At 40.8% G+C, this 12,449-nt stretch overlaps 1 protein-coding gene across 1 annotated transcript; it reads left to right on the plus strand.

The window, feature by feature from the left end:
* The first annotated feature begins 1,180 nt into the window (after positions 1-1,180).
* Positions 1,181-12,449, plus strand: MAGOH (mago homolog, exon junction complex subunit). The gene is made up of 5 exons (XM_038537505.1): positions 1,181-1,398; positions 4,030-4,088; positions 5,350-5,460; positions 10,062-10,144; positions 12,212-12,449. Exons 1-5 carry the CDS (start codon positions 1,311-1,313, stop codon positions 12,309-12,311), a joined length of 441 nt encoding a protein of 146 aa, XP_038393433.1. The 5' UTR covers positions 1,181-1,310; the 3' UTR covers positions 12,312-12,449.

Raw genomic sequence — 12,449 nt, forward strand, 5'->3', positions numbered from 1 at the left:
CACACAAGGATTATTTTAACACAAGCTTCCAGTGATTTTCCCTCTTCACACCCACTCTACACCAGTTATTTTTGGGGGGAAGAAAAGGAGTAATGCTAAGACTGGGAATGAGAATCAAGAGGCCACTGACCTCAATGAAGAACAGTATACAATTACAGTGGTCAGGCCCCCAGAATGATGCCATCTTAGCACGGTCTCTAGACCTGATTTCACAATTCCCTGCTCTCACTGGAACTTCCACGAACTAATGCAGTTTCCTAATAATTAGGGTTTTGACTGTCCTTTGCCTACTCAAGGAGGAAAATTTTCCACAGCCTGAAAGACTTCACAGAGGTCAACCAATTTGGCCTGAAAGGACAAGGGGCTCTTGGGCATCAGTCCTGCCCCGTTGTTCATCTGGGGCGGGGGGGGGGGGGCGGGGGGGGTTTGCAAAAAAGTACCAACGCCCAGGTTCAGGGCGGCGAGAGAACCTGATTGTCTGGTTTGGGGTGGGGCCCAAGCATCAGTATTTTTAAGATGCTCCCGAATGACTCCGTTGTGCAGCCAGGTCGGAGAATCCCTGCCGGGTAAGCAGAGCCTAGAAAACGAGAAGGGGAAATTCCATATCCAGTTTAACCTCTACCCGCAGCACCTGCTCTAGAGACCAGTTAAGTAGAAAGGGAAAGGTAGGAATTAAAAAAAAAAAAAAAAGTAAAAGTAAAAGGGATAAAAGGGAGAGGTCAGTTCCAGGGAAACGGCAGCGGCACCACGGATTCAGGAAAGGCGTCTGTGGGGAGCGTTTCCGTGAGCAAAGTTCGGCCGGAGCCAACTTCTGACCCACGCGCCAGCGCGTGCGGCGGTCCGTGGGGTCAGCTCCTTCATCACCGACGGTGAACAGCTGTCTCGGGCTCGCCCACGTTGGGCCCACGCACACGGAGGTCGAGCCTGGGGCGCAGCCCTCGCGGAGCTCAGCCGGACGTCGTGAAGCAGGGTCCCCAGACCCGCCGCCCAAGCCCGGGCGCCCTCGCGTCGCCTGCGGCCTCGAGCCTCGGGAAACCCGGGGGCGACCCGTGGCCGCGCTCCCGCCGGCGGCCGAGGGGGCGGGGCTGCGCTGACCCCGCCTCCGGGCGACGGGGCTCTGGTTTCCGCCGGGGGATGCGCCAGACTTGCCGCCACTTCCGGGAACGCAGACGGCCTGGGCCGCTTCGCAGCGACCGGCAGCCTCGCCTTGACGTCACATCCGCGCGCCCCGGTAAACGTCAGTGTTGGGCGCACAGCGCGGCGACGAGGTTTGCTGGTCAAGTTTCGTCTCCGTTGCCTCCTTATGAACCATGGAGAGTGACTTTTATCTGCGTTACTACGTGGGTCACAAGGGCAAGTTCGGCCATGAGTTCCTGGAGTTTGAGTTCCGGCCCGACGGTAAGAGCGGCCTCTGGCCCCGGCCGAGCGAGGACGGGGCCTGGGGTCGGGCGAGCGGGGAGGCCCGGGCTCCGGAATGTGCGAGGAGGAGCTAGGAGAGGACGGGACTGATGACTGCGGCGCGGATCTGAAAGGGCCACTCCTGTGACCGCTCCGCTGGTTCTTCCCATGTGCACGAACTTTTTTTTTTTTTTTTTTTTTTTTAACTAGAATGCTTCATTCAGCAGACACTGATTGCATACTTTGTGCCAGGCTCTCTTTCACAATTTGGGACAAGTTTCCTCTCATAGCGTATATATTCTGGTGCTGGGAGAGATATAAACAAACAAAGATTTCAGATAATGACGAGTGGTCAGAGCATGAAACAAAACGATGGAGTAATTGCTAAAAAGTGGACTGCTTTTAAGCAGAGTGGCCACTGGCGTGCTCTCTGGAAAGGTAGTATTTGAACTGAATCCTAAGTGACAAGAAGGAGAGCCAGCTTTGTGAAGCTCGGGAAGAAGGGCATTTTGGACAGAGGGAGTAACAAGTGTTAAGGCTTTGGGGCATGAACGAGCATGTTCCAAGTGGCCAGTATGGCTGAGGAAGTAGTGAGCTCCGAGGAGAATAGTAGGAGACAATGTCAGATAAGCAGGGGTACACCATGTAGGTCTTTACAGGCCATGGTGGAGAGTTTGGATTTTATTCTAAGTGCAGCAGGAAGCAACTGGAAAGTTTTAAGGAGAGAAGAGATGTGATCTCTTCCTGAAAAAGTATTCTAATCATGGAGTATGATTAGAAATAGAGTAATGATTAGAAAAAGTAATCTATTCTAATCATTGCAAGAGTGGAGACAGGGCAACTTATTAGGAGACAGTGAACAGTTGTCAAGGTAAAAAGGATGCTGGTTGGGACTAAGGTACTATCAAAAGCGCATAGAAGGGTTCAGGATACTGTTGGAGGCAGAACCAATAGGACGTTGCTGTTTGATAAGATCTGGGGGAAGGACCACTGTGGGGAGGAAAAGGAATCAAAGATGACAAAAATAAAAAATAAAAAACCTCCCACTAAATGGGGGCACAAAGATGAATCTGACAAGCCCCAGTTGTAAACAAACAATGATAGGATAGTGTGTTTGATGCTGTGGTACAAAGAAACGGAAGGGACTCTGGAGCAGAAAGAAGGCAACCTAACCTAACCCTCAGGTAGCCTGAGGATGGGAGAAAGCTTCCTGCATAAAATGACTTGGGGGAAGAGGAGTGATAGTCTTAGTAATGTGCAGGAGTTGGTTAGGCATTTGGACATCAACATCAAAGAAGCTGAAAACCAAAAAGTGCATGGGATGTTTCAAGCAGAAACCAAGTAAGGTGGTTAACTCCAGCTGTGTAAGAGTGGACTATTGCAGGAGGGAGCCTGAAAGGCAGGCAGGGGCTCAGCTTAGCAGTTATGCCATGTTGAAGAATTTGGATTTTTATCAAGAAGGCAGTGAGAAGGGATCCCTGGGTGGTGCCAGCAGTTTAGCGCCTGCCTTTGGCCCAGGGCACTATCCTGGAGACCCGAGATCGAGTCCCATGTCAGGCTCCCAGTGCATGGAGCCTGCTTCTCCCTCTGCCTGTGTCTCTGCCTCTCTCTCTCTGTGTGACTATCATAAATAAATAAAAATTAAAAAAAAAAAAAAAAGAAGGCAGTGAGAAGCTATTGTCATTATCAAAGTGTTAGAGTAACCTGGGGCACCTGGGTGGTTAAGTAGTTGAGCGTCTGCCTTTGGCTCAGGTCATGGTCCTGGGGGCCTGGAATCGAGACCTGCATTGGGCTCCCTGAAGGAGAGCCTGCTTCTCCCTCTGCCTATGTCTCTGTCTCTCTCTCTGCATCTGTCATGAATTAATAAAATCTTACCAAAAAAAAAAAGTATTAGAGTAACCTAATTAGATTGGTCTGTTACTACATCACTTTGTCTACCGTATGGAGAATGAACTGAACCAAGAGAGACAAGGCAGAGATAGTGAGTGCAGTGAGGCATCAATTAATCTGGCTCTTTTTACATGTGTAATCCCAAAGGTAAAAATTCATCTATTTCCTTTTCTCTTCTTTTCCTTCATATCTAGCATATAGCCTTTTGGATGCATATACACACAAAAGGCCTTGTATACCAAATATGCTTAATAATAAAACCAAAACTTTTCCACCATAGGAATAGATCAGAGTATTGCATGGTCACATGAATAATATGTAAACAGCATTTTACAATTTTCAAACTGCTTTCACAATTCATCTGAGCCTCAGGAGGCCTTATGTGCAAGTAAGTTACCATCACTATCCCTGTTTTCAGCTGAGGACATTAACCTGCAGAGATATGATTTGCCAGAGTCACAATGTTCTGCTTATGTTCTTTTATCACACCTGAGCTGCCTTTTGCAAGAATTATAATTCAATGTCAGCAATATTCTGGCTTTGAAGCTACTTAATAGCCGAAAATAAAGAACTGAAAGACTGCTATTGTTGGAACATCAGAAGTTTGAATAGTAAATCTGGTAGACGCTGAGGGGAAAGCTAGGATACATTTTAAGCAACAGCTGATAGTCTTGGTGAGCTAATGAAGCTTTATTTATACGTTTTTAATATACACTGAATTTGTTTTTTCGCTCCTCACAGGGAAATTGAGATATGCCAACAACAGCAATTACAAAAATGATGTCATGATCAGAAAAGAGGTAATGAGCCTTCTGAGAGCCTTTCTTTCACTACAATTTAGCCTTTTGTCATGTTTTTGTTCTTTCTGGGAGTAAGTAGTATTGAAAAAGAATAGAGAAGTATAGACATATCTATAGACACCTTCTAAAATTTTTCTCACATCTTTTAGTTTATATTTTCTTTTACAATGTTAAACCACTTTTGTAATCATTTAAAGTCTTGCAAATCTTGGTTTAAACCCTGAATCTGCTATTTACTCTATGCCCCTGGGCAAATAACCTGGCTTGATAAGTTTTAGTTTCTTTGTCTGCAGAAACAGATATAATTAACCTGCCCCCCCCCCCCCCCCCAGTGCTATCACAGAATTAAATACATTATACCTAAAGTGTTTTGTGTATTTCCTGGTGCATAGCTTTCAGAAGAGCTCTTTAATTTGCATTTGGATGGGGGAAAGGGAACATGGGAAAGCAGTTCACATCATTGAATGCAGGTTAGATGCCAGGCTTGGCACTTGGTGTTTTACATATGATTTTATTTCACCCTGATTGTAAGCCTTTTTGATTAGCGGTATTATATACCCTTTACAATGAAGGCCCAGATGTTAATTATGGGGCTTGTTCAAAGTCACCTCATCCTGACGAGCAAGAGATAGAGTGGGAATTCAAAGCTATGCCTGCCTCTGTCAAGTCCATGTGCTCTATTTTGCTTAATTTCTGCCTCACTATTGAGGCTTCATCAAAGCTTCTCTTTCCTTTTAACCACTTTGTCACATTTGAAAATGTCTTAACAGTTACTATATCTTCATACTGTTATGTTTAACTAGCATTCAGTTTTATGTTTACCCACATGTCTCAGCCTGCTTATATACATATATATTTTATGTGTGGACTGATATACAAAATGTATTTTAAAAGATGTGTCTCTGGTCTTCATAAGCATGTCATCTCGGTAGGAATAACCAGGGTTCACTCACAGATCTTTTGTTCTGGGTTCAGGTGTGAATTCAGTCTGTAAGCAAGGAGAAGTTCCAAGTGAACAGGATGTGCCAAGAAGTAGAAACCGGTAGATGGGGTATGATGTATAGTCACTGGGCACTTCTGGCCCTGCCCTCTTGAGCATGCTGAGGTCACACCTGAATGCCATCTACCTTACAGTGGTGCCAGAGACCAGTTTTTATTAGCAGGTTTTTTTTTTTTTTTCTTTTTAATCTTTAATCATTATCTGAGTCAGAACACTTGCTTAGGGATGCAAGTTAAATTCCATTTTTTAATTTGCTTTCAGGCTTATGTACATAAAAGTGTAATGGAGGAACTGAAGAGAATAATTGATGACAGTGAAATTACCAAAGAGGATGATGCCTTGTGGCCTCCCCCGGATCGAGTGGGCCGGCAGGTGAGTGTTAGCAACTGTCCTATAGAGCAGAAGTTTTAAGAAGTAAGAGGAGTTTTACTGCCGTGCGTATGACATTGAATCTGTGTGTATGTATTAATGGAGCCCTACACAAAGTACATTACCAGCACATTTGTCTAAGGAAGCAGTAATCCCACAAGAAGGAACAGAAAGCCAGTGGTGCTTCCTGACCACCTGCATTGGTGGATTTCTTCATGACTCTTCCCCCTGCCAGCCCTTCTCAGAGGTTTTGTTGCCCACCTCACTTACTGAGTAACTACTATGGACAAAGCATTGTGAACATACAAAGAGAACCAGAACATGGTTATTTCAGCAGTCTAATGAAGGAATATCATGCAAGCAGCTAGATATATGTGTTTTAATTCATGGCTTATATATTTATTCTGAAAACCATTTATGGTAATTAAAATAAAAGCCACTGTCATATCTGTGTTAACAAGGAAGCTATTTCTCTCCACTTCAACTGCTACCTTCCTAATTTAGACTTATAATTGATTTCCTTTTTTCTTTTGTCCTGTATAGCCCATTTTTCTATCCAGACTAATCTTACAAAATATAAATGTATTCCACTCATTTTAAGTTCTCTGCTATCTTCCCACTATATCTGAAATAAAATCTGAACTCCCACCTTATCTTCTACCGTTTTCATAGTCTTTTGCCGCATTCAGACCTCACTCACCTTATTTCTGTTCCTCAGACACACCTAGGTTGTTCTTAGATTAGGGCATTTGCATTTGCTGCATCCTGCCTGGAATGTTCTATCCAACATTGTCTTTATTAGTGTAGGTTTCAAACATCTTTTCCTCAGTGATGTCTTGCCTATCCATCCAACCTAAAATGTCCCTCCCTATTGTTTTTTTTTTTTAAAGATGTTTTATTTTCTTTGTAGCATTTATTATTATCTGAAATTGCTTTACTTGCTATATCCCTTTTCCTCCCCCTGCTGTAACAGATTGGCATATATCCCTGCAAGCTCCTTCAATACAAGGATTTTACCTATTTTTCCTCATTGCTATATCTGTAGAGACTAAAATAGTACAGTGTATAGTAAAAGTTCAATAATAATTACATTTATTAAAGACAAAAATTCATTTAAGTTAATTCCTAATTTACCTCAAAATGGCAGGGCAACTTTTTTTTTTAAATCTAAATCCAATTTAGTTAACATTTAGTGTATTATTAGTTTCAGGAGTGGAATTTAATGATTCCTCAGTTGCATATAAACACCCAGTGCTCATTCCATCAAGTGCCTTCCTTAATGTCCATCACCCAGTTACACCATTCCCCCATTCACTTCCCCTCCAGCAACCCTCAGTTTGTTCCTTATAGTTTAGAGCTCTTATGGATTGTCTCCCTCTGTTTTTATCTTTTTTATTTTTCCTTCCCTTCCCCTATATGTTCATCTGTTTTATTTCTTAAACTCCATATATTAGTGAAACCAGATGGTATTGGTCTTTCTCTGACTTATTTTGCTTAGCATAAGGCTTTCTAAGGCTTTCTAAGCCTTCATCCACATCACTGTAAATGTCAAGATTTCATTATTTTTGATAGCTGAGTAGTATTCCATTATATATATACACCACATCTTCTTTATCCATTTATCTGTCGACAGACATCTGGGCTTTTTCCATATTTTAGCTATTGTGGACATTGCTGTTGTAAACATTAGGGTGGATGTGAATCACTTTGAATCACTAATTTTGTATCCTTTGGATAAATACCTAGTCTAGCTCCTGATGAAAGTGAAAAGAAAATCCTATCCTCAGTATTTTCTAAAGTTAACTTTTTAATTTATGTCCATGGGATCTCAGTAAAATCATGTATTTTGCTTTACCATTAATTTTTTAGCTCTATTAACTCATTCAGCAATCACAGTAGTCCTGTGAAGACGACAGGGCATACTCCTATACACTAGCAATGACCCTCTAGATAGGGTATTACAACAAAAATCCCATTCATCATTGCGGCAAAAGCTATAAAGAACTTGGAAGTAAGTTTAATAAGATATATAAGATGGGAAAAGGCTTGATATAGAAGAACATAAAAATATATATCATTCTTATGGGTGGAAAAACTCAATATTTATATTAATTTCACTAAAATAATTTATAAGTTCATTCCAGTTCAAATCAAAATCACAACAGGATTTTTCCTAAAGCCTAAGAGAGCATTAAATTAAGGGAGGATCAAAGGGACAAGAGTAACCAAGATACTTTTGAAGATTTCTTGAAAAAGAACAATCATCTGTATTATTGAATTCCCTCAGAATTGGCCAGTAAACCAGTGGAGCAGAATAGAGAGCCCAGAAACAAACCCATGAATATATGGGAAGTCAGAGCAGGATAAGACAAAAGTAAACTTTCAAATTAATAGAAAAAGGATGGATTGTTTAACAAATTTTACCAGTACGATTGGCAGTATGTTTATATTTTAAAGTTAGACTATTTATAGAAATAAAACAAGATTTTAAAACATAAAATATAGACTTTTTTTTATTATTTCTAGGTAGAGAAGGAATATTTTAAATTGTTCAAGGGAAAAGACTGAGACATTTGATTTCTTTAAAGTTAAAACTTTTGTTTAGCCAAAGACATCATGATAAAGTTGAAAGATAAGCCACAGACTGAAGGATATGCAAAACATATCTGGCAAAAAGGTTTATATCTAGAATATTTCAAGAACTACAAATGAATAATAAAAAGGTAAGTCAGTGGCAAAATGTATGACAAAGGTTATGAGTAAACAATTTATAGAACTGGAAAAACAAGTAGCCAATAAATACATGAAAATTTCTACATTTTGAAAAATGAAAATCAGGAAAATAATGAGATACCATTTCAAACCCACTAGAATAGCAAAAAGTGAGGGTGAGGGGCAACAAGTTTTTTAGCTTTTTTTTTTTTTTTTTTTTTTTAAGATTTTATTTTATTTATTCATGAGAGGCACAGAGAGAGAGAGAGAGAGAGGCAGAGGCACAGGCACAGGCACAGGCAGAGGGAGAAGCAGGCTCCAGCAGGCTCGGGAGCCCAACATGGGACTCGGTCCTGGGTCTCCAGGATCACACCTCGGGCTGAAGGCGGTGCTAAACCGCTGAGCCACCGGGGCTGCCCTGAGGGCAACAAGTTTTAAAAAAGAAAGGGGATCTTATATACTAGTGGGAATAACATCGGTACAACCATTTTAGGAAATAATTTGGTAGTATCTGACAAAATTGAAAAAACTTCTACCTCACTTCTAGGAATTTTCCTAGAGACATTTTCACATGCCTACAAGGAGATGCATGGAAGAATATTCTCACCACATTGTTCATAGGTGATGCAGCGGTTTGGTGCCGCCTGCAGCCTGGGGTGTGATCCTGGAGACCTGGGATCGAGTTTCACGTCGGGTTCCCTGCGTGGAGCCTGCTTCTCCCTCTGCCTGTGTCTCTGCCTCTCTCTCTCTCTGTGTATCTATGAATAAATAAAATCTTTAAAAAAATAAATAAATTAGGAACTTAAGTATGCTTCAATAAGGATATGAATGGAATATTCTAAAACATTTAAAACTAATGAGCTAGATCACATACAAAAACAGTGTTGAATGAAAAGAAGGAAAGGATGCATATAGTATGATCATTTACATAAAAACTTAAAAACATATTACCAAATCTAAAAAACTTGCGGGAAGGAGAATGGAATGGGAGGTATGACAAGCTATTAATATTTGGTTGTTAAGAACATTGGTCTCATAGTTTCCTATATTTTCTATTAGATTTCTTTTCATAATTAAAGCTTTAAATCAAAAAGAATTAGGAGGGACACCTGGGTGGCTCAGTGGTTGAATGTCTGCCTTCGGCTCCGGGTGTGATCCTAGAGACCCGGGATCGAGTCCCATGTCAGCCTTCCTGCATGGAGCCTGCTTCTCCCTCTTCCTGTGTGTGTCTCTGCCTCTCTCTCTCTCTCTGTGTCTCATAAATGAATAAATAAAATCTTTAAAAAAATAGGAAAAAATTAAGAAAAAAAAAAAAGGACTCACTAGATTGTAAATTTCACAAGGGCAGAGACCTTTGGTTTTACTGATCTGTCCCAAGTACCAAAAATAATGGCCGGCACACAATGAGCACCTTCATAGATATTTTTAAAGATTTTTTTAAAGATAGTACTTGTGTCATTGAAATCCAAAAGCATACAGCTGGTAGTGACAAAGCTGGGATCAAACCCAAGATCTAGAATTCCTTTCCTTGTCCCATTTTGCCCAGAAAGGTTAGATTCTTGGTATTTTTAAAACACAAGATTTATACATGTTATTCCACATGCTTAACAATGAAAACTCCTATATGAAATGTGTAAATTCTTCCAAATCCCAGAAATGGTAGGGCCTCACAAAACACATCTTCCTCCAAGAGTATAAGCTACTCAAGGACTACACCAGTATTTATCTCTTTGTTTCTAGACCCAGTACAGTTTAGTGCTCAGAGTGAACTGGTCTTTATGTGGCTACCTGTTGTAAAGTTTGTATGATTTGACAGATGATATATCCTCTATGTGGTTGATGAAGAATCCAACTTGGCTTGACTTAGTTTTGTTTGTTTTTAATGCTTCTAGGAGCTTGAAATTGTCATTGGAGATGAACACATTTCTTTTACAACATCAAAAATTGGTTCTCTTATTGATGTCAATCAATCCAAGTAAGTGTATATGACCTTTATATCTAGATGTGTCTGTTTTGAAGCAGACTGCTATGAAATTCTGAACCATACTGGAACCATTATGGTAAGATCTGGTACAAATACAAGTCAGAAAGGGTGTCTGGGTGTATCAGGTGGTTAAGCATCTGACTCTTGGTTTCGGCTCAGGGTCATGAGATCAAGCCCCATGTCAGGCTGTGCACTCAGCACAGGGTCTGCTTAAAACTCTCTTCTTCTGCCCCTCTCCCCACTCTCTCTCGCTCTTGCTTGTTTACTTGCTCTCTAAAATGAACAAATCTAAAACAAAACAAAACAGAAGGCATCAGCTTTGTTTTCATCATTAGAGAGAGACTCCCAAATTATTCTCAGGGCCTTGGTCTGATGCTTTTGATGTTTTTTTCAGTCATTGTTACACACAGGGTAATGTCGTAGGAGGAGTAAAATAAGAATTTGGCCAGAACAGAAAATGAAGTATGTCAAAACAGGTGCTTGAGATAACTGTGGAGTCATTGGGTTGATCTGAATACCTTCAGTGTTGGCCATTCAGACTAGCACATCTTATAGTCTGACAATGGTGAAACTTGAAGAGTTTTTAGAATACAAATTTGGAAATTCATGTTGTCAGGGCAAATTATAAAGTTGAGGCATGAATCTGTATGCTACAAAGAGTCTTTAGAATTTAGCAACCTCTGGGGGTTCCTGAATAGCTCAGTTTATTAAGCATCTGACTCTTGATCTCAGCTCAGGTTTTGAGCTCAAGCCCCGAGTTGGGTTCTTTTTTTTTTGTTTGTTTAATTTATGATAGTCACAGAGAGAGAGAGAGGCAGAGACACAGGCAGAGGGAGAAGCAGGCTCCATGCACCGGGAGCCCGACGTGGGATTCGATCCCGGGTCTCCAGGATCGCGCCCTGGGCCAAAGGCAGGCGCCAAACTGCTGCGCCACCCAGGGATCCCCCGAATTGGGTTCTATCCTGGGCATGGAGCCTACCTTAAAAAAAAAAAAAAAAAAAAAAAAAAAAAGACTTTGGTAACCTCTAGCTCCTGTGTTTTGAGGATCTGGAATTAGATATGGCTCACTTTATTTTTTTAAATTATTTTTTAAAGATTTTATTTATTTGAGAGAGAGGGAGCATGAGCAGGAGAGAGGGGGAGAGGGAGAAGCAGGCTCCGCAGTGAGTAGGGAGCCCGACATGGGGCTTGATCCTAGGACCCTGGGATCATGACCTGAGCCAAAGGTAAACACTTAACCCACTGAGCTACCCAGGTGCCCCTGTGGCTTACTTCTAGTATGCACTGGGCTTGTCTTCCTTTGGACAGTCTCCTGTTCTTAGCCAGTTGTACCATAGTCATCTTCAGCCTCTTGGACCTGCTTAATACTACTCATTTTTTTTTTTTTAAGTTTACTTAATTCTGAAAGTAATACATGCTTTCTGTAGAAAATGCAGAAAAGTAAAAAGGGGAAAATCACCCATAAACTTATCAATTAGACAACCATTGGTATCCAGTATTTCTTGTATATTTCTAGTGTGTTAAAAACTTTAAAAAAAAAAACACAAAAAAATATAATTGAGATCAGAAATGTTACCTTTATTATTTATTTTTTTAATTTTTTATTTATTTATGATAGTCACAGAGAGAGAGAGAGAGAGAGAGAGGCAGAGACACAGGTTCCATGCACCGGGAGCCCGACGTGGGATCCGATCCCGGGTCTCCAGGATCGCGCCCTGGGCCAAAGGCAGGCGCCAAACCGCTGCGCCACCCAGGGATCCCGAAATGTTACCTTTAATAATGATTTTTTTCATTTAATATAAATAGGTCCCCATTAAAAACTACATTTTAAATGACCTCGTAAAAAAATAAAATAAAATAAAATAAATGACCTCGTAATAGTCTATTTTGATACATAGCATGTAGCCTTTTCTTTCTTTATGGACACTTGGTTGTTTTTGAAGTTTTAATTCTGTAAATTGCTTTATGTAAATACTCTGGGTTACTAAAGGTTTTATTTTTTGGGTTTTTTAACGTTTTTTCCAGATTTTTAAACCTGTTTTTCCTCTTGCATTATAGGGATCCAGAAGGCTTACGAGTATTTTATTATCTTGTCCAGGACCTGAAGTGCTTGGTCTTCAGTCTTATTGGATTACACTTCAAGATTAAGCCAATCTAGATTGATAATTGGTGTGGACACAAGGGGGGTTGGAAGTATCTGTTTTTAATTACCATTATCAGGAAATTTTTGTGTATATCAGGGCAATATTTTTTATAAGCTATAAATTAGTCTTTAATAAATACGTAACAAAATGCA

The sequence above is a fragment of the Canis lupus genome, chromosome 5, assembly GCF_011100685.1.
Source record: "Canis lupus familiaris isolate Mischka breed German Shepherd chromosome 5, alternate assembly UU_Cfam_GSD_1.0, whole genome shotgun sequence".
NCBI lineage: Eukaryota > Metazoa > Chordata > Mammalia > Carnivora > Canidae > Canis > Canis lupus.